The sequence below is a fragment of the Barbatula barbatula genome (genome assembly GCF_947034865.1).
Source record: "Barbatula barbatula genome assembly, chromosome: 23".
NCBI lineage: Eukaryota > Metazoa > Chordata > Actinopteri > Cypriniformes > Nemacheilidae > Barbatula > Barbatula barbatula.
The window spans coordinates 19581017-19604050 of record NC_136786.1 but is presented as its reverse complement, the minus strand read 5'-3'; the positions used below and the strand labels follow the sequence as shown (position 1 = coordinate 19604050).

Genomic DNA, 23034 nt, shown 5'->3' with positions numbered 1-23034 from the left:
CATCACATCACATCACCACACCAACACATCACCACACCACATCACATTGCATCACCACACCACATCACCACACCATATCACCACACCACATCACCACACCACATCACCACACCACATCACCACATCACATCACCACATCACATCACCACATCACCACACCACTTCACATCACATCACATCACCACACCACACCACACCACATCACCACATCACATCACCACACCACATCACCACATCACCACACCACATCACCACATCACATCACCACACCACATCACCACATCACCACACCACATCACCACATCACCACACTACCACATCACATCACATTACATTACATCACATCACCACACCACATCACCACATCACCACACCACACCACATCACCACATCACCACATCACATCACCACACCACACCACATCACCACACCACACCACACCACACCACATCACCACACTACCACATCACATCACATCACATTACATTACATCACATCACATCACATCACCACATCACCACATCACCACACCACACCACACCACATCACCACATCACATCACCACACCACACCACCACATCACATCACCACATCACATCACCACATCACCACACCACATCACCACACCACATCACCACATCACATCACCACATCACATCACCACATCACCACACCACTTCACATCACATCACATCACCACACCACACCAGACCAGACCACACCACATCACATCACCACACCACATCACCACATCACATCACCACATCACATCACCACATCACCACACCACTTCACATCACATCACATCACCACACCACACCACACCACATCACCACATCACATCACCACACCACATCACCACATCACCACACCACATCACCACATCACATCACCACATCACCACACCACATCACCACACCACATCACCACATCACATCACCACATCACATCACCACATCACCACACCACTTCACATCACATCACATCACCACACCACACCACACCACATCACATCACCACACCACATCACCACATCACATCACCACATCACATCACCACATCACCACACCACTTCACATCACATCACATCACCACACCACATCACATCACCACACCACACCACACCACATCACATCACCACACCACATCACCACATCACATCACCACATCACATCACCACATCACCACACCACTTCACATCACATCACATCACCACACCACACCACACCACATCACCACATCACATCACCACATCACATCACCACATCACATCACCACATCACCACACCACTTCACATCACATCACATCACCACACCACACCACACCACATCACCACATCACATCACCACACCACATCACCACATCACCACACCACATCACCACATCACATCACCACACCACATCACCACATCACCACACCACATCACCACATCACCACACTACCACATCACATCACATTACATTACATCACATCACCACACCACATCACCACATCACCACACCACACCACATCACCACATCACCACATCACATCACCACACCACACCACATCACCACACCACACCACACCACATCACCACACTACCACATCACATCACATCACATTACATTACATCACATCACATCACCACATCACCACATCACCACATCACCACACCACACCACACCACATCACCACATCACATCACCACACCACACCACCACATCACATCACATCACATCACATCACATACGAATAGACCACATCACATGTCTATTCATATGCTGGTTTGTGTGTCATTTGAAAACAAAATACAATTTTGAGAAGAAAGAACATTGTTTGGAATGTGAAGTTTCATTTTGGAGGAGAATTGAGGGGTTTTGCCCATTGTGTTTGTGTTTTTTGATTTGTGTGTAGAGTTCTGAGAGTATGAGGCATGCTTTCAGAAAATGTGTGTAAACAATTGAGAAAAACTGTAACTGCACCAGATTTTGTGACCTGAAGACGTAATTCAATAATTGTCCGGCAGGAGGCAGCAATAAGCTTACTGCAGGTGCTCGGTACTTTATGACAGGATTTCATCACATCAATACATCACATTGGTGTTCTTTCTCACTTTCTTTTTCTTAATACAAAATCTTTAATATACTGCCTCAGATTTATGTATAACAATAAAGATCTGATGTAAATGTTATATTCTTAATTCTTCAAAACATTGGAAAAGCGTTAATGAGTTGAAAGTGTTTTGGGCATATTACAGTTTTTCTCAATTGTTTACACACATTTTCTGAAAGCCTCATATTCTCAGAACTCAACAAACAAATCAAAAAACCCAAACACAATGGGCAAAACCCCTCAATTCTCCTCCAAAAGGAAACTTTAGATTCAAAACAATGTTCTTTCTTCTCAAAATGGTATTTTGTTTTCAAATGACACACAAACCATCATATGAATAAACATTTATAAGAACCAGTTGAACACTGATGTGCTCTTTATAAAACACTATAATGAATGTAAAACACTTCTCCGTTCATCATAATGACTTAACAGGTGTTTGTGAGGTGTTTACACATGTGATGAGTCAGTGTTCATATTTGAATGGCAGTGTGTTCCTTGTGAAAACAAGAGATTTTTCTGCCTGAAAATTGTGCCAAATGCAGAGAATTGTGTGTAGTGTTTTGAAAAAAGTGTGTTTTAGATCTACAATGTGAGTGTAAAGCAGGAATTGTGCTTGTAGTTTAGCAGAATTGGTTCAGGGGGTTGGTGAATGAGTTACATGCTGTGGTCATTGTGTCTCAAGTACCAATATTTGTGTGTAATTTGAGAAAAACTGTAACATTTTAAATGCGTTTCATTAGCAGCACGAATCAGTGTTTTATTTCCGCAGTGCGCATGACATCCACCCGAGCAACGTAAGAGGGAACACAGCCACGTCACTCAAATTACATTTCTTAATATATTCAATGTGGGTTACATGTTTATTCATATGAACAATAATATGAGCTTTATACCGCAGTAGGTGTCCACATACAGACGCACAGTGTTTTTAGTTTCTCATTTAAAGTTTTTGTTCGCGAAAGCGGAATGTTTCTTCGCGGTCTTTGTTTCCCATCGATCAGCATTATGACGCGCGCAACCCGGAAACATTGAGCACAGAATCTGTTTATTACAAACCTGCTCTTAAATCAACTCTGGAGGAAGCGATCGCACTGTTTGAATTATATCTGGTGGTCATGGTGATATCGTTCTCCTGGGCTGTGTATTTTATGTTCGTGGTAAGAATGATAGAATAGACTGGCGAAGAACTGAAGAGAGATTTCAGTATGTTGTATAAGAATGAACTTAAACAGACAGTCTGCTTTCTTTCTTTCCTTCTTACCTTCTTTCTTTCCTTCCTTCTTTCCTTCCTTCCTTCTTTCTTTCCTCCCTTCTTTCTTTCTTTCTTTCCTTCCTTCTTACCTTCTTTCTTTCCTTCCTTCTTTCCTTCTTGCTTTCTTTCCTTCCTTCTTGCTTTCCTTCCTTCTTTCTTTCTTTCTTTCTTTCTTTCTTTCTTTCTTTCTTTCTTTCTTTCTTTCTTTCTTTCTTTCTTTCTTTCTTTCTTTCTTTCTTTCTTTCTTTCTTTCCTTCTTTCCTTCTTTCCTTCCTTCTTTGTGAGTTGTTCTTGTTGAATCTGGTGATTCTGGCTCCACAGGGTTTTCAAAGGGGGTGAACATGGACTTCTCGAAGTTCCTAGCAGATGATTTTGATGTGAAGGAGTGGGTGAATGGAGCCTTCAGGGTGGTTCAGAAAGATGCACCTGGAAAAACAGACGCGCATGCTTCTACTCTGGTCATGAAACTGCAGCTGTTTATTCAAGAGGTCAACAACTCCATAGAGGGTAAGACACACGTCGTTCTGTGTACTTTCATCTCTCATAGTAACTCGACTGAGAATTAGTTGTAGGTGTAATTTGTGCTATATGTCAATGACTATATAGGATGGGTGATGTCATTTTATATACTTTTACGTCCCAATGAATTCATTTATAAGTTCAGGGGATTCAATTGAAGTATTTATACTTTATATTTACATTAACATTGAGTCATTTAGCAGACGCTTTTGTCCAAAGCGACTTGCAGAGAGTTCAGGGAGCAATAAGCAAGATACTTTTGAGAGAGAGAAAGAGAGAGAGAAAGGGGGGGGGGGGTTAGTGTACTTTTTTTAGTGTACCTGCTATATATCTCAAAGTATAAATATAAAGTGATACACTGAATATTTCTTAACTTCGACATCTATCTGTCTCCGTTCTTTTCCACTCCTCTTTCTCTGTGTTCAGAGAGCAGCAACCAGGCCCTTCAGAATATGCCTCGAGTATTGAGGGACATCGAGTCTGTGAAGCAGGAGGCTTCGTTTCTGAAGGATCAGATGATTTTGGTTAAAGAGGACATCAAGCGATTTGAGCAGGACACCGTGCAGTCTATGAAGGTATAAATACACAAATTGTGTCGATCAAAGGATTAACGGTATAATGTTTGCATATTAGCATTGAACCCGACAGTTGCAAGTCATTCTAAAATAACAATACATTTCATTTATAACGCTGTCATACGATGAATGTCAATTAAGAAGTGAAAACCATTTGGTTCTCTACATTATGAAGAGCTTGTTTAGATGTTGTGGTGTTCGGCAGGTGTTGGTAGAGATCGATCAGGTGAAGTCTCGCATGCAGTTAGCAGCAGACGCTCTACAGGAAGCAGATAAATGGAGCACTCTGAGCGCTGACATCGAGGAGACCTTTAAAACACAGGTGGAGTCTGTTTAAGTACAGCGTGTATGTTCCAGTAGTCAACAGGAAGTTGATAGAGTGGATGTGATGCGTATGTTTGCTCGCAGGATGTGGCCGTGATCAGCAGTAAACTGGCTGCTATGCAGGGTAGTTTGGCGATGTTAGTGGACACTCCGGATTACAGCGAGAAGTGTGTTCAGCTTGAAGCTCTGAAGAACCGACTGGAAGCTCTCGCCAGCCCACAGATCGTCGCCACGTTCAACTCACTGTCTATCGGTGACACATGCATGATAACACGAATTCACATTCAATCACTTGCATCAAGTTTATAGTATTGGTAAACAGAGCGATGTATGTCCTCATGATTGTTATACTGATTTGATCATAGTTTAGGGGTCAAATATCAAAAGTGAATCGAATCAAAACTTTTTGTTGCCACCTGCTGGCTAGATTAAACCTGCACTTCATGAGGGATGTTGATAATCGACACTGGTAGAGTTCCCATGTATGTGGCACAAATGTAAGGAAACGCATATTTAGGTGTATTTTTATTTAATATTTGCATACAAAAGCATGACGACATTTGCCTTTAGAACAAGGTTTTTAACATAATAAGAAATACATTAAAGTGCGTCCATTAGTTCATTACAACTCTTTTTCTTTTAGTTTTTAGCTACATGGCACATTATTATAGAATTGATGTGCGTACATCGATATTGTAGCCCAGTTTATTCAGTCTGAACTGTCTGTTTTGTCATTTGTGTTGCCATAATGTTAATCATTGTGTGTGTGTGTGTGTTATCTGTTTTAGATCAAGCCAAGGTGTTTGTAAGAGTATTCACAGAAATGGACAGAATGCCACAGTTACTGGCATATTACTACAAATGCCACAAGGTAAATTAAGGCTGATGTTTCCTTTCAACATATCTTTTGTGTTCTGCAGAAGAAAGAAAGTCAAACAGGTTTGGAATGATAGTTTGGAACAGACAGAATTTTCTCTCTTTAAATCCATTTGTTGTATCACACAAACGTGTGTTTGTCTGGTGTGTGTGTGTGTGTGTTTTTAGGCACAGTTGTTATCAGTATGGGAAAGCATATGTCAGTCAGACGGCTCCATGAAACAGCAGCTCTCTGAGTTCTACGACACACTGCTGTCAACATGGCACACACAGTTACAGTGGAGCAGTCAGGTACACTCACAGGTCTGACATCTCTCCAGCTGTGATGGTCACACACACTCACCAATGTCTCCATGTTTGTAGGTGTTTAAAAACCCCTGCGAGGTGGTCACCGTACTGATGATCCAGACGTTAGGGGCGATTTCGCCGTCTATCCCAGAATGCATTGCAGTGGCATTAAAGCGCTGTTCTAGCGACTGTCGCCTCGACCTCTTATTGGACCTTCATCAGACGGCGGCAAACTTCGGTCGCAGTCTGGAAGCAGCGATGCAACAACAGCTCGGTGTGTGAATATGCGTCTACATTTGCTTGATTTATGCTGATGTCACACTAAACTTTTTGTTCCACTGTCTTCCATTTATACGCATGGGACTGGAGCAGATCGAAAATGCAGATGTTTTGTATTTTGGCACGTTCCAAAGGTCAAGTTCGCTGAACTATGATGTGCGCATTCCGATATGTTTAGAGATTAGAAACACATTTTTATATGGGTAGTTGACGAATAAATACAACGTGTCCTGTAGTGTGACATGGTATAATTAAGAAAACAAACGGATAATTTGACGTGATTAAATATTATATATTATTAATATTTATGTTTATCATATAAAATAGCATAAGAGAGTTTATCTTCATTTTAATAATTTTTTGATTGGATCAATTATTTAGTTATTATTTTTATCATTATTCTTTCTGTTTATTTCACAACATATTTATTTACAGATGCTTTGTAATGGTGCAAAATTGAAAAACGGCTTATAAATATATTATACAATAGATTGAATAAAATAAATATATTTGAGTGGTATACCCTAATTGTAAGTGTACATTTGGTAATGAGTTTTTGTGCTGAAAAAATATTTATACAGGATGATTTGAATAATCTTATTATATTAATGGGAATCATTTTTAATATTTCTCGTATAATTTAAATTAAATATATAAGATTATGACCTCAAATATACATAATTCTGTCTTTGAAAATCATTGTGCATCTATGATCTTGTGAATGTGTGAGATTGTTGCTCATTCTCTTGTCTTGTCCTGTTTGTGTGTTAGGTGAGTTTAACATGTTGAAGGTTGGAGAGCTGGTGTTGTGTGTGTATTCGCCTTATAAGACTTATCAAATGCAATATGGAGACCTGGAGGAGAGGAATCTGTTGGTCCAGCTCAGTGCTGTGCCACTGGTGAGAATGCTCTTAATATTTCTTAATGTAATATTTGCCTCCGTTGCATCTAAATGTGTCCGTTTATGTATGGTGTGTGTATGTCAGGAGCGTGGCGAAGTGTTGGACTGTGTGTTGGAACTCACACACTCCGTTCAGAAGGTCTTTGGTTTGGCTGCCGGCGCCGTGGATCGCTGTGTTAAGTTTACCGACGGTCTCAGTGTGTGTGGGCTTATCAAAGCCCTCCGAGGTCTTTTCAGCAAGTATGAGTCATTCACACATTTCTTACGCTTACACGCAAACGCCAGCGGGTCGGTCACAGTATTGATCAGTGCTTTTGCTCTTTCGCAGATACGTGTCAGATTTTTCCGTCACTCTTCAGTCGATCCGAAAGAAGTATAAATTGGAGGACACGCCCACTTCTGAAATCTTCACAGAGGATTGGACAGCCTTTCAGAACTCTGTGAGGTGGGCTGAGTTTGTTTTTCAGGTTTGAGGGTAAGTTCACTTTAAGAAATGTCTTTTTTATGCCTTTCTCAGGATCATAGCGACCTGTGGAGAACTGCTCAGACAATGTGGAGCTTTTGAACAGCAGCTGTCAAACAAGTAAGAGATGAAAACACACTTCTTTTTTTTCTTTTATGTGCATCACCCAACAATACAACATTCTGTCATTATTTATTCACCCTCATGTGATTCAAAGGGCCCTATCGTACAGTCGGCGCAAGTGTTATTGCTAGTTTCAGGCCGACGCAGATCTCATTTTCCCGTCCTGCGGCGCGTTGTTTAAATAGGAAATGCATTTGCTCTCATTTGTGCGCTCATGGGTGTGTTGGTCTAAATAAGAGGTGTGCTTAGGTGCATTGTTGGCGCGTTGCTATTGTGAGAACAGAAAACTTTTAAAGTAGCAAAAGTAGATTTGGACGTCCTGAGTGCACCTGCGCCGTCCGCTTTAGACCGTGAGCTTAGATCGGTATAATCTGTGTCTGACTCTTTCTTCCGTGAAACACAATAGAAGATATTTTAAGAAATGTCTCTGTGGTTTTGTGTGGAAGTCAATGGGGTTCAGTGTTGTGCGGTATCAAAATTATTCAGAAATTACATTTTTTGGGGTTCTTCAGAAAAAAGTCATACAGGTTTGAACTGATAAATATATATTTTTTATAAATATATAAAAGTTTTTTTTGTCTGCATATTTTCTTGACGTGTGTCACGATTGGACAATGTTTTGTCAGGATCCTCGGGAGGGCGGGGCGTTTCCTGTGGGAGGGGTTTAACCCCAGAAGTCTGACTGGCTTACATGAGGGTGTGACCGAGAGGCGGAGCCAAAAGAACCCATGGCAGGACTATAATTACCTTCAGCAAACAAACACGGCGGAGTATAATAATCTGCTGGAGACGCTGCACTCGCTCAAGGTTTTACTTCTTCATTTGTGTGTCATTGCTGCGTTGTTTCATATTTGTGAGAAAGAACTCAAGTCTCTGTGACGTTTTACGTGCAGGAGAAAGGAACAGGAAACTCCAGCTTAATGACGGAGACTCGCGCCGCTCTGACGCGTCTGAACCAACAGGCCAATCAGCTCGCGTTTGACTCCGTGTTTCTGCAAATCAAACATCAACTCTGCCGTCTTACCAAACCGGAGGTGCGTGCTCTTCGGGTGATTTTAGGTGAGGGTGAGGTTAAACATAGAAGCGTTTGTGTCTGACTCTGCATTTGACTTCTGAAGGGTCGCGCCTCTGCTGATTTGGGCGAAACACTAACTGATGATCTGCCGGCCTTCAGTTTGTCACCGCAAGAGCACATCACTAATGTAAGACAATATTAACATATCATCAGATGACAAGAGTTAGTCTATGTTTTCCTATGATGTCAAACATTCCGAAAAATCACTTCAAGACATGTTTGAAAGTACAAGAACGAACACAAGCCGCTGATGACTTACATGTCAGCGTATCATCGTTCATCTGTACGCCATTTTGTACCGGACATAATTATAATCATTCTGTTGTGAAGGGATTAGGTAAAAAAATTTAAACATTGGATTTAAACATTGATTTTAATGTTAATTTAAGGCAAGACAAATGTTTTCATCATGTTCGAGTACTTTGTAGTAGGAATGTCAAATGATTTATCGCATCCAAAATAAAGGTTTGTGTCTTCATAATGTATGTCTGTGTACTGTGTATTTATAAACATGTGAATTATTTTTAAATATGTATACATTAATGTGCACTGTGCCTCTGACCGTCCGACTGTTTGTGCTGTGCTTTTTAATTTAATTTATTTAATTTTTTTATTCTTAACTAGTTAAATATAATTTTTCTTATTTCTTCACTGTTTTATCAAATGGATATTTTTAATTTCTTCTATGTAAAGCATAAAGCATTTGAATTACCATTGTGTATGAAATGTGCTATATAAATAAACTTGCCTTGCCTAAATGCATGTGTTTAGAAATGGACAGTACACAGACATATATGATGTAAAAACAAACTTTTATTCTGGATGCGATTAATCGTTTGACAGCCCTAATTTATAGTAATAACACATACATTTAAATAAACACAAAGATACGGTGAAATGTATTATTTTGTTGTATATTATTATATTTGTTTGTTTGTGTTTATAGATCGGGCAGTATATCATGTCTTTGCCTTTGCATTTGGAACCGTTTGTGGCCCAGGAGGATCCAGCACTAGAACTCGCTTTACATACTGGCAAACTGCCATATCCACCAGAACAAGGTTATATAAACACACAGAACACACTAAACCTGACAGCATTATGCACACAAATAAACAAACTCACGTTTTTTCTTGCTCTAGGTGATGATGTTCCAGAGCTTGAAAACACTGCAGATTATTGGCTAGGGTCTATTGCTAGGGCAACCATGCAGACCTATTGTGATGTCATCCTACAGATTCCAGAGCTGAACCCACATGCAACCAAACAGCTTTCGACGGACATTGGTGACGTCTTCATTACATCACTGCACCATTATCCCCAATCAATAACTGATACGCAACAGAGGGTTAGATATTTTTTAGATTCGATTTTATTAGTCGACCTAGAAATAGTGCAGATTAAGGTTTTCTGAAACATCCTGAAACTTCATGAATATGAAATTTACATTTACATTATGAAGCACTCATTTTCAATGTTGTGTCATACTTTTGGTCCCCAATGTACAACAGCACACTTTCACATAATGAGCGTACACATTTTCACAATGTCAATATTTGTACGCAGCACTTATCTTTAAAACCCACTTGTTTTTTGTTTTTGTGTCCTTACAGATTACCTGAGTAATGTAATGGATGCGTTGGGCCTACAAACCTCCAGAACCCTGCAGAATATCGTAGCCCTTCTTCGTGCCAAACCGGAGGAATATCGGCAAACGGCCAAGCCCCTCCCACGCAGACTGTCGTCCTCCATCGCCAGCATGCGGGGTCTGGAGTACTGATCAATATACATATATGAGGGCTCTTCCATGTTGCTTATTTAACACCGAACTGAGAAACCAAATCTAATATTACCAGGCAAACACACGTGTAAATATTTAAATGTGGCTTATGTCCTGAATCTTTAATCATTTGAAAAGTTCTTTCATTCCTTTTTTGCTTGAAGAAATGTTTTGAGAAACAAACACTTGGGCTGCTATGTGCAGAAAATGGTGTTCGAGGGATCCTGGAATGTTTTAAGGGGTTTTGCATATTTCATTGGATGTTAGCTATTAATCTTTATTTATGCGACACATAAAAATATTAGTTTTTGGGCATAATGTCAGCTGACGTTAGTAACTTCATAAATCTGTTTCATTCAGATTTTAAATCATTTTAGGGATGTTTATATGTGTGTTTAAATAAACCTGAAGAGGTGCAATGAATTTGGCTGTGTGCAGTACTTTCTACTAAGATCAGAAACATTTCTTTGATTTGGTTATACACAAGCACTTCAGTTCCCAATGAAGTCCCCAATATTTTGTTAGAAATAAATGTCTGTCAGTGTCTAAATAAAACTTTAGCTTCAATGATAACGGCTGTAACAAGTTTCCTTTCATAATTGAATTGTGAAAATGTGAAAAAGTTTTTCTGTCAAGGTTTTGGATATTTCTAACCCAACCTGAGAAAGAGAGGCAGAAATCTCAAATGTTTCTGTCTCTGTCATGAGAGTTTCAGAAGAGATCTCAAACTGAGCTCAGATTTATCAAAGTCAATATTATTGAAGATTTCTCACCCATTTTACTCCAATCCAGATGATTTTACCACATTCGTTTTACATCTCTAGTTATGGAACAATTATCTCATTTCTGTTTAGTTTTTTTGCAGAGCATTTTTAGGAGAAACACCTGATGTAAATGTTGATTCTTAAATGAATCTTCTGAGTGATGAAAGAGCAACATCCGTTGTCCTCTGGCAAAATAAAGTTCGTACATCTGTTCTCATATGGAGCGTGAGAGTTTTGTTTTCCAACAGAAGACGCACATGAAGGTTGTTAATCACTTTAATCATATTGATTATTGATCGGGATGATTGGCAGTGGTCAGAGAGGTGGTGATTGCATATCTGTAATTCAAGTACATCAAATGAAACTTAATCCACAGGAATGATCAAACTGACACTGAATACAAGAGCAGGCACAGAGAAAGAAATGCAGACAGATTATACCATTCCAAATCATTTCAAGAGGGTAGTGCGATATCACAAAAGAAACTGAATGAACAGATTTAGGAAGAAAACCAAATCATGAGGTGAAACGCCAGGCCTTCGCCAAAGCGGCTATGTGTGGTGGTGTTCTCGCTGGAAGAAACTATTCATTCTGCATTACTTTGTGACTCACGGACCGCCTCAAAGAAAATCCAGCAGGCTTTTATATATATATATATATATATGTGCGTGTGTGTGTGCACAAAGTGGTCATAAAAAAACATGAACAACCTTTGATATGGGACAAAGTGAAGAACTGAAAACCAAAACTCTGTAGAAAATATAAACTGTTCAATAAATTGATAGATAAAATAAGTTAGAAAACTATAAATATGCACAACTTTGGAAGAAATAAAAAAACGATCTGGGGTGGGAACGGACCCAGTGACCCAGTGTGAAGACATCTCCCGTTCACATGGTATGATCTTCCAAAATATAAGCCATATTGTCATATTGTCATTCTGCCAAAGGTCGTGTTTCCACCTCCGTTCTCTACGTTCCACATATCATCTGATGATATCAGCAGACCCGGAATAACTCAAAGCCGTGACACCAGACCGCTACCTGCTTCAAACTTCACGCCGTCTCTCTTTTGAGGTTTCATTTCTGTTGACTTATCAATTAGCCGACGCTCTCCATCTAGAGTTTTGACACCTACATTGAGGTCAAGACTCATATTCAAGGGTACTTGGTTAATTCGCTCCCTTGCCTTGCATAGTCCATCTCATTTATGACTCTTACAACATCATGAAGGATTGGAACAGGTTTACGAAGCTCTGCTTTTAAGAACCCTCGCTTGTAAATGTGATAGGGGACCATAGATGCCACGTTTAAACCATTTTGGTCCTCAACCCCACAATGTCGTACATCCTCTGATTTTAGATGATAAGAAATAGGATGACGTTTTACCTGTAAGAATGTGTTGGTTGTATATGGCTGATGTGTTTGTGTGTTATACGTATTATATGCATGCATTTGTATATGTATACATCATATAATACGTATGATGACGGTCAGTCTACTGTCTCTCGCGTGTTCATGGACCAGCTTTGACTCTTCAGAAACAGACGTCTGTCTATGATGGCAAACCATGAATAAATCTCATGTTATCATAGTCACTGGAGTGCTACGATGCTTAAACACTTCAGTTAGGTGTAAACAAGGTATTCTGTCCAAAATAATGACAAATAAAATACTAAGAAATGGTAAGTATAAATAATAAACAATATTTTCTGTCCCAACTGCTTGTGAAGAAAAAGACACTTCATGCAAATGTCTTCATTGCCTTAGATCAGGGGCTCAACTGTGCTTTTGTAGGTCTGTGTCAAAAACGAAAGCCTGTTTTGTAAAACGGACAAGCCCTTCAACACTGGAAAGAAAAGTGTGGTTGTTTAAAGACGGGAATCAGAGAGACGAGCGATGGCAGGCAGAAGTCTGGTGTGGATCTGAGCTTTTTCACATTACACCTGAGATTATCAGTTTCCCATCCTGTACCCATTCATAAGGAAGATGCTGAGATTATTACGAGTCTCCTCTTCGCCTTGCTACAGTCTCTCCACAGAGAAGAGCTCTGGATTATCATTCCTATTATTGCCAATGAGAGAAAATGAAGAGGATGAAATGCTATCGGCCCCTAAGCATGCTGGGAAAAGGGGCCGTATCCCACTTATAGAGGGTTCTAGAATCAGCACAGTTGTTACCATGGCTACAGAGGAAACTAATGCTGTACACAGACGAACATTAGCTGAACATTTCAGGTCTACAGAATAAAAAACAGACTGCTCAGCCCCCTTCTACATACATAGAGATACTCAAGCCAAATCTACATGTCCTGGGCCGTTCTGATGGAACAGAGGAACATCACATGGGGCAGCGTGGAACAGATCCGGGTGGCATTTCCATTTTTTGATATTGTTAAACTAATAAAACAGTTCTGTGTGAAGCTCGCAGTCACAATTTATTCACATTTTCTTCCTATTTCAAAACAAAATATATCTCTTTTAAATATATTATTTTCTTAAATATCCATTGCATATCATGTTTTTTTATTTGTTCGTTTTATTAACATCTTTATTGTTAATATATTTTTTTTATATTATTTTAGCCCTCCTCACTTCAACTAAGGGCTGGCAGAAAATACAGTCATGCAAAGTTTTCATGCTGGTAAACAAAGTTACAAAAATGCATTTTTAATCATTTTTTCCCTCTCTCCATGTTGGCTTTTTGCTTATTAGTTTTTTTTTTCTTCATATTTTGACATCTGTTTTCGCAATTCAGTCTATGGTCCAACCATCTCTCTTTTGATGATCTATTTTGCGCCCTCCATCCCTCCCTCCCAAAGAGCGAAATTCACCCTTTTTGATATTCTATTCATAATTCAAGTTCGTTTTGCATTTGTCGCGTTCCAACATCTGCAGCGTCACGGAGATGTTTTTGTAATTCATAACATATCAAAATATAAATTCTTTTTTCTTTGTACATTTATTCTCCTTGATTGGTTTGGCGTGACCCCGTCGAGCGCTCCCTCTGATTGGTCGAGAAGAAACAACAGTGAGGGACATCAAGCCAATAGGAGAGAATTCCAGACGGTGACGGTGGGAAACACGGAAGGCAGTTTTTAGTTTTAAGTCTAACGCAGACGGTTTATCGAAAGGGGCTTTTGAAGAATGTGTTTGCGTGTTTCCCTGACCTTAACAACACAAAAAAAAAGTAAAACAAACTTACGCTTGTTATTGGTCCAAGCACTCTTGCGTGTGCACGCGTGTCATCTATGGCAGCATTAGCTCTACATAATACAAAATAAATCACAAAGTAATTCTCTATAAGCTCTGTCATTTAAGAACAAGAGAGGCTTAATGTGGGAATTAGAAACGTTCCTCAATGTTTCGGGGGTTCTTTAAAAGGACCGTAACCCTGGCAGTACAGCCAATCTGTTCGCATTTAAAGGGACGAAGACATCACCGCTTTGATCCAGTTTGGGTTGTTTTGTGCCATTTTAACTCTCGTACGTCATTTGGTCAGAGGAAACGGACTTTGGTCTGTCGGGACCGCGTGTTTCGACGTTGCCTCCCCTAAACTCACGGGACATAACTGGAAGACTGTTTGGGAATAGCAACGCTCGAGTGCTGCGTCTCGCTTCCCCCACTTTGACTTACAAAGAGAAAAAAGCTTGTCTAAGACTCGTTTTCTCAGACGGCGAATGGAACTGATCACACGGCAAAGCACGGACACACGATTGGCTGCTAAAATGCTGAGTGGGGACGACAAGAAAAACGTTGTGCATGACTAAGCCAGATTTAGTCATTCTGTGCAAACTGTCAATGAACATCAGTCTTTAAAAAGGTTGTTGGAGATTCTCCCAGCCAAGAAATGCTACAGGGTCTTAGCAGAAATGCTACATAATTATTCGAACGTGGTCCTTCATTCTCACATATAGATGAATATACAGAAACCAGTGTGGCAGTCAAACCATCTTGTGTTTTCATCGGCAGACACTGGAATGTTTGGTTTGGTTCAGTGTGTGAGTGTTCAGAGTCAGTCAGTCTTAAGGAAGAGGAGTGATCCGGAGTTTTCAGTGAGGTTGCTTTGGTTACCGTGTGAAGATCCGGCCTTGGAAAAGTCAATTTTCCGTGTTTTTTTTTCTTTCCAGTCACACCCTCTCGCAACTCCGACATTCCTCGCATGTCCAGTGTGTGGATGGTTCGGCGCCATCGGCAAAATTGTCAGGATTCGCCGACTAACCGGGTCTCCTTAAGAGATTCGCCAAACGCTAGAAACTTAACACTGCGGACAGAAACAGACACATAACGCAGCCGTTAGACATGAACGTGCACCCTATCCGATGCTGTGAATGTGTATTAACAATGAACAACTGAAAACTGAAAAAGATGCAAATAGAAAACTATTGACACAAAAACGAAAGACACAACATTTGTTCTACAGACATGAATGTAAAGATCAACGGCATGCACTGAACATCATGTATCTTCACAGGGGTGAAAAAGTCCAGACGCGCACACGCAGAATTCACGTTGTTTTTTGGCAACGTATGACGCACAGAGTCAAAGGATGGGCAATGAAACTTGACTACATTTGGCCAATTAATGTAAGATATTGAATGCAGGAATGGAATAGTCCACCCCAGATACATTAAGGATTATAGTCAAATGTACATCATCGCTGATAAAGGAAACTTATAGATTAAGACAGTAGGAAGCTGGGGAATGTTTACCTGTGGATGGCTGGCAAAAGTTAAGCATGTACTGCAAAAATTGTGTTAACAGATCATTCATTGAACTATTCTAGCTGTAAACTTGATCATTAATTCATTTTCAGGTGGACAGCATTTGTGATTTGGGTAACACTTTACATGAAGGTGTCCTTTATAAAGCATTTATAAATGTGTTCATTGCTGATTAATAAGTCATTTACAAATGCATTATAAAGCAGTTATAACTGCATGAATAAAAAGATGGATTCTGAACTATATACCAGCCAAATAGTGAGTAGGTAAGAAAACCAACACAACACCCTACAGTGTCCAGTCTGACAGACTATATTACAAAAAACATCAAGATAATAATGAATCTGCTTCAAATAAATAAATGATGAATAAAAACATTTGTTTAACATTTATGACACGCGAGTTAAACATGGCTCACTATTTGGCAGGTATTTCGTTAGAATCCCTCTTTTTATTCATGCAGTTATAATTGCTTCATAAAGTATTTGTAAATGACTTATTTATCATTAATGAACCCATTTATAAATGCTTTATAAAGGGTGCTTTAATGTAAAGTGTTACCGTGACTTGTGTTTAGAGAAGCATTGCCGTTGCACGGCGAGAACATTTAGGTCTTATTTCCACTACAAAGGAAAAAGAAGTTAAAGTTTGTTTACATACAGTAACCCTCAACACTCAAATAGCTTTTTGCAACACTTTAGGCAAAACACATTTAATTGAAGGAACAGTTCACCCAAAAATGAAACGCTTCAGTCTCCAGTTGTTCCAAATCTGTATGAATGTCTGTAAAACACAAAAGAAGAGATTTCGAGGAATGTAGGAAAGCAAACCGTTCTGGGACACTTTGGACTATCGTTGCCATTTTTTCTAATGTGGTAGTCAATGGTGGCCAAGAACTGTCTGGAAACATGCATTCTTCCAAATATCTGTTGAAACCACTCCAGGGTGATTAAATAAAAACTGAAGTTTTATTTTTGGGTGAACCGTCCCTTTAATGTCGTTGTAAAACATTACCGGGGTGCATGAAAAATACACTTCATTATTCAAACACATCTGTGAATAATTTCAATTCAAGAAAACCATTTCCAGAAAAACAAGTATGAAAAAGAGAAAAGCATTAGAGATGAGTTTAATGAGCATTCACACATGTAGGCCTACATATTAAGTGTACGAGGTGGATCTAGAAGCTCTGAATTGAAAGGAGAAGCTAGTTAAATCTAGCTAAAAGGTGTATGGCTCTCTAAAACAACACTGTGGCCTAAATTATCCTCATAGAGGGCTCTTGCTTTTTTAATATAAACATGTGTTTTAGTGAGTGGACAGTGTTGTATACAGTACAACTATATGGCATATACTTCACAGAGGAAAAGAACAGCTTGTTTAAACATCTAAACATCAAGAACAGCACAATAGAAACATTAACATCCACTCACAAATGGAATACAGATTATTATCGATCTAGAGAACTAACTAATCATTAGAGATCTATAACTAATGGAGACGTGAAGAACATTTTCGTGACAGTAGTCTCTGGATTCACAGTGTATGAGGAGGTGTCCCACTGTTGTTGAATGGTAGAATATATCAAGTTGAGGGATACATGTTGGGATGATAGAGGTGCCATGTTTAAAACAAAATGGCTCCTTATGGATGTATTTGCGGTCAGTGACCAGTTCTCCATCGGGAAACTAAATAACATTGACGGAAAACTAATTACATACAGTTATCTATAAACTACATCTTTGCAATTATTGCCATATGTTTTTCTTTCTGCTATTTCAGGAAAGTATTTTTTCAGAAATGGCTTATTTACTTGATTTTCTTATGATTCTGGAAGCACTCGGTCACATGGACATGAATATATTGAGATTTTTTAATAGTCTATATTTCTAATACTGGAAAGAAACACAGTAACACGGACGTATATATCATATACAAATGAAACTGTCGTGTAATGTTTTTGAAAACAAAAACAGTTTGTCTTTGAAACCCATTCAAAATAGAACAGAAGAACAACACCAGGACATTAACATTGATAAGTCACACAAGAAAGTCTCCTAAAACACAAATACGGTCACAAAATCCACATCTTCCCTGTACTTTCATTTCAGGATCAAACACATGCGTACACATATAAACAACACGTGTGCGTGTGAGTTTTGTTTGCAGCATTATGAGTTAGTGGAATATTGCATGTTTTGCATATACGTATATGTGTGCATGTGTGTATGGACAAGTGTTTGCTCACTTTTCCTTTTTTTTGCACTTTTAAAGTCTGATACATCACCAGCACTGTGCACAATGGAAAAATGATTGTGAAAAAATCAGGTTTAAGTTGACTTGGGAAGATTAGCTTCTAATGTGTACTACACTTGGCAAGTTATATTATAATGTAAAAAAAATTAACATTATATAAATAAATGCAAACGAATATGATTCAGCCAATGTAGAAACAAAAATAGAACAATGTAAATGACAAATAATCAAAATTCGAATAAGTAATTTTTCCCACTCATTATATAGGTTTGATTCAATGACATTCAATAAACAAACAAGGTATAGTTGTGTGTGATATACATCCTTATCTAGGTGCAGAATACTGATTGCATATATATATATATATATATATATATATATACAATATTCTTGCATTCAAAATTCACTTTTTTTGACAGTCGAGAATGACATATTCACAGTAATATTCATCAGGAATAATTCAGTATTTCAGGCAATCGCACAAGATGAAAGGATGTAGCAAACTAAATAAAATAAAAATCAGTTCCGTCTAAAGTAACCTAATAATGTACTACAGGTTAGGATGGAGAAAACAATCTACTCACAAACACATCTACTGCTCTGAGCGTTGACCTGACAGGTCTATTTCTTTATTAACACGACCCGCCATCAGTCTTCACCTACACCTGCGTGTGTTTTTTACAGTCTCTGCTCATACATGACCAGTCGGTTGTTATTGCCATGAATGCTGGTATCCTGCCTTTCTCTTCTCCTTTTCTGAGTCCTTCTGTCCCTTTCTGCTACAAAATGGAAGGAATGGGCGATCGGCAGCGGCGGAGGGGTCCCGGGGCCTCGTAAGGGTCGTAGGGCGTGCTGGTGATGGGGGTCAAGCGCAGGGCTGACCCCGCCATTCCTGATATGTTGTTGAGGCTACGAGATTTCTCGTAGCCGGTGGCTGCGTTGAGTGATTTATCGGGTTTATAGATGAGATCGGACCAGGTCGGGGTTTAAACATTTTGGTTCATGTTAGTGAGAGATCAAAGAAAGTTTCAAATGCGGTTGGGGTTAAAGAGCATGGGCGATGGAGTGGGTTGTTATTGACGTCACATGATGTTACGGTGCGGTTAATAAATCGATTTGGGTGACGGTGAAGCAGACAGACAGAAGGTGAATTATGAAGCGAAGTAACCGAGACATGATCGCAAAATTTCAACGCATATATAAAATGAATGTGCAGCAAAATGTGAAATCAAAGGTGAGACATATACAAGATCGACAAACAGACACACACAGAACAAGACAGGACAAAACAGGAAAATGAGAGTTATGAAAATTGTCATACATTGGTTTCTAAAAATTCCACAACATAAACACACTGAGGTTTCAAAATACTCCACACACACGTACACACTCTCAATGGTTAAAAAAACACCAGGTCTGCTATAAAGTTCATGTTTTGTGCGTCAGTGTTTAGTGTTTGCCACTAAACCAGTGGTAGTTTAGCAGGGCAGGTCATTTAAACAAGACACAAATAAGAGCTGGTAATGCTGTTCTTCAGACTGTGAGAGACCGACAAGAAAACCACAACAGCCATTCTGAGACAAACTAGAAGATTCTGAACATGAGATAAAATATCACTTTTCTTTAAAACCTTGTGAGCTGCCCTGCTGTCTAAGGATTACACGTCTTTGTTTTGAGGTGAACGCTTGTAAGCAATACGCGTAAACATTAATCACACATAAACATTCACACGGTTTCAAGCTTTAATGATTTTATTGATATTTGTTGGATATGTTTAAAATCCACATTTATAATCGTGGATGTATCACTGAAATGGTCACAATGCATTATGGGATTCCTCGTTCGGCAAAGGACACAATTGTTGTATTATATTATAATTATTATCTGACTTACTATTTAGAAAAGCCTCGGTTGCATATGATGCCTAAAAGTGCTGTCTAGTTAGGCAGCTCACTAGGTTTTATATTAAAGATAGAATTGAATTAAAATCATTGAATCCGTGTGATACATTACAGTCGGGTTCAGAGAAAAAGATCACCGTCTGGTTTCCTTGACAACCTCCCATAACATCCCGTTACACTTCACCTGACTGTGATGTCATAGAAGCCTTCATTTGCATATTATAGTCATGAATGCTTGACATTGAAAAACAGACTTTGTACGAGCGTTGCGTAAAGATTTGTGAGTTTGTAAATAAGGCTTGTACGATCATTCATTCAAGTGAAGTGAGGACACTCGCAGCGGCCTTCCTCCCACATATCAGATCTGCATCTCTCTCTTTCAGTTTCTATATGTGTGCTTGTCTGGGAGAGAGAGGTGAATGTGGGAAAAGTTTGCTGCGCATTGACCACAGAAAAAAGGAAGGGTTTGCTATGAAAGTAGAACAACGGCCTGAGCGCGCACACATCCAGACACGGAAAGCGCTGAGTCAAGTCTGATATACAATACATACACAAACACACACACACACATATAGACCTCATTTCTGCACATTCACAAACACAATACACACTTGTGCACGTTTCTAAAATAAGACACCACCACACACAAAGAGCACACAATGCACCGCAGACACACACACTTTCTATTACATCCATTCAAACACTCACATCCACAATTGGTCTAACACAAATTCTGTCAACTGTTTGCACAACCAACAAACTTAAATTGTGGCATGATTCATGGTTTTATAAATGATTTCATGTTTGCACAATGATTTAATGAAAGGTTCAATGACACACTTTTACACTTCACTAAGCAAAAGATGATCAGTGTTTGCTCCGAGATATTTTCAGTAGAACATAAAAATGTACAGATGTTATTTAAGTTTATTTAATACACTTACAAATGTTTTGATGAATTCTAATAGAAATATTTTGAGTTATTCAGGTTTATTTAATTTTTTTACTTACATTTACTCAATTTAAACAGTATATTTTTCATAGCTTTCACAGCTTTAAAATTTAAAAAAGGACTTTTAAAAAAAATAAAAATAAAAAAATGTTGAGTGTAAATTGTTTCACGTAAAATCACAGATACATTTTTTTAGAGTGCATACTGTCTAATATTTATCAAAGCAAATATTTAGATATGTCCTCCAGACATCACTTTTGGCCACTCCTGTACATCTGAAGTCAAGCGGAATGACTTTATCCTTAAAAAATCATAAGCGCAGAACTGTCTCTATCCGACCACTGATGTCTGCATTAGAAACCTTTTAACCGGCACATTATACACTATACGTTCAGCAGCTTTCCTATCAGCGTCTGAGTATTGCACATGGGTTAGAACAGTACGCCACACTAACCACATACTCCAGGTACATCTCAACCTGTACCTTCATATGCCGGTTAAAACCCACCCACAAACAAAAACAACTTTTTTGCTTTCTTTTACCTCTCAACATTATTGAGACGGCCACATCCCCTTTTTATTATGTTTGTCTAGTAAGAGCTTTTAAACGGATTCCTCAGGAAGCCGAGCGCATTAGCAGGAGTGGAATAAGACAGGAAGAGTAAATACATTTAATGGGATTGATGGAGGAGGTGTGCGAGTGATGGCGCTGACGACACTGAACGCTGAAGTTTGTATGACGGGGGTCGAAAACTGGGCAAACAAGCCACCTGAAAGCAAGTGTTTCTGTGGCTCTACGATTCGATTGCCACACAACATTTGTTTTAACTTAAATGTACTATAATTCATTTTTTATAAAAGCATCTGCTGGACGCACATAGTGAATGGAATAAATTAGAAAAATTTTTTTAGAAAACAGATCCAAAGATGTTAATGAAAAATAAATTCAAATCTGAAAGACTTATGATGTTGAATATATTCAAAGTAATGTAATATATATATATATATATATATATATATACGTATATATATTATATATACATATATATACTTTTGTATATATATTATATAATCAAAGTAATATATACACAATAAGTAATTGAATTCTTGTCATGAATCAACCCATTAAATCCCTTACAAAAATAAGTAAACTTCAAGTACATTAAGTAAACTCGAGTGAGCAGAGCTGAGTAGATTACTTGGGATTTGTAATCAACATCATGATGTCTATCAGCCTTCGGAAATGGATGGTGGCATCGTCTATCCTCCCAACCCTATATTTTCTTTATTTACTTTTGTATGGAAACATAGTTGCTTGAATGGCTACTTTCTGCTGTCTCAGCTGACGACATCTTTTTGTACTGTGGCGGCAAGCGCCGTGCTTTGAAAGGGAGGGGTGAGTGGAGAACTGAGAGATTGGTCCACTGGTGGCTGCTAAAAATCCCACATTGCAACTATATATTATAAGTGAAGTAATAGTTTACATTTATTCATTCGGCTTTTTATGCTGAGATTCCAACCTTCTGATCACAAGCCCAACGCTCTAACCACTAGGCCACAGCTGACTCCATATGTTTCTAGTATACAGGAAATATCTTTAACTGAAAAGTTTACTGAAAGTGTCTGTGGTTCAAAAAGTTTAAAGTTTAAAAGAACTGTATAAATGTACTTAAACTTTTTTTGTAAGGGATCCAAATGAAAAAAAAATCAAGCCACACAAAACAAAATGCCAGTAACTTCATGTCGAACACTCACAATGAAAGTTATGAGTTTATATCTCTGCTAAATGAAGTGTAGTATTCTAATCTCTAGTATTGTTTGAAATATACAGTAGTCAATAACTTTAAAGTACACATAAAGAGCACTTTAAAACAGAGATGATATA

At 38.7% G+C, this 23034-nt stretch overlaps 2 protein-coding genes across 2 annotated transcripts in view; one reads left to right on the top strand and one right to left on the bottom strand.

Moving 5' to 3' along the window:
* The first annotated feature begins 2598 nt into the window (after positions 1-2598).
* Positions 2599-11534, top strand: cog7 (component of oligomeric golgi complex 7). The gene is made up of 18 exons (XM_079487767.1): positions 2599-3256; positions 3673-3858; positions 4297-4445; positions 4651-4767; positions 4854-5022; positions 5558-5640; positions 5814-5936; positions 6009-6207; positions 6984-7111; positions 7199-7353; positions 7442-7558; positions 7631-7696; positions 8326-8506; positions 8593-8733; positions 8818-8901; positions 9721-9835; positions 9917-10060; positions 10388-11534. The coding sequence occupies exons 2-18, from the start codon at positions 3693-3695 to the stop codon at positions 10552-10554; spliced, it is 2304 nt and encodes a 767-aa protein (XP_079343893.1). The 5' UTR covers positions 2599-3256; positions 3673-3692; the 3' UTR covers positions 10555-11534.
* Positions 11535-14044: 2510 nt separating this feature from the next.
* Positions 14045-23034, bottom strand: part of kcnc3b (potassium voltage-gated channel, Shaw-related subfamily, member 3b) — a 43576-nt gene continuing 34586 nt past the window's right edge. The window contains exon 5 of the mRNA XM_079487581.1: positions 14045-15580. Within this exon, the coding sequence (XP_079343707.1) occupies positions 15567-15580 (14 nt within the window). The 3' untranslated portion in view covers positions 14045-15566. The remainder of the gene's footprint in view (positions 15581-23034) is intronic.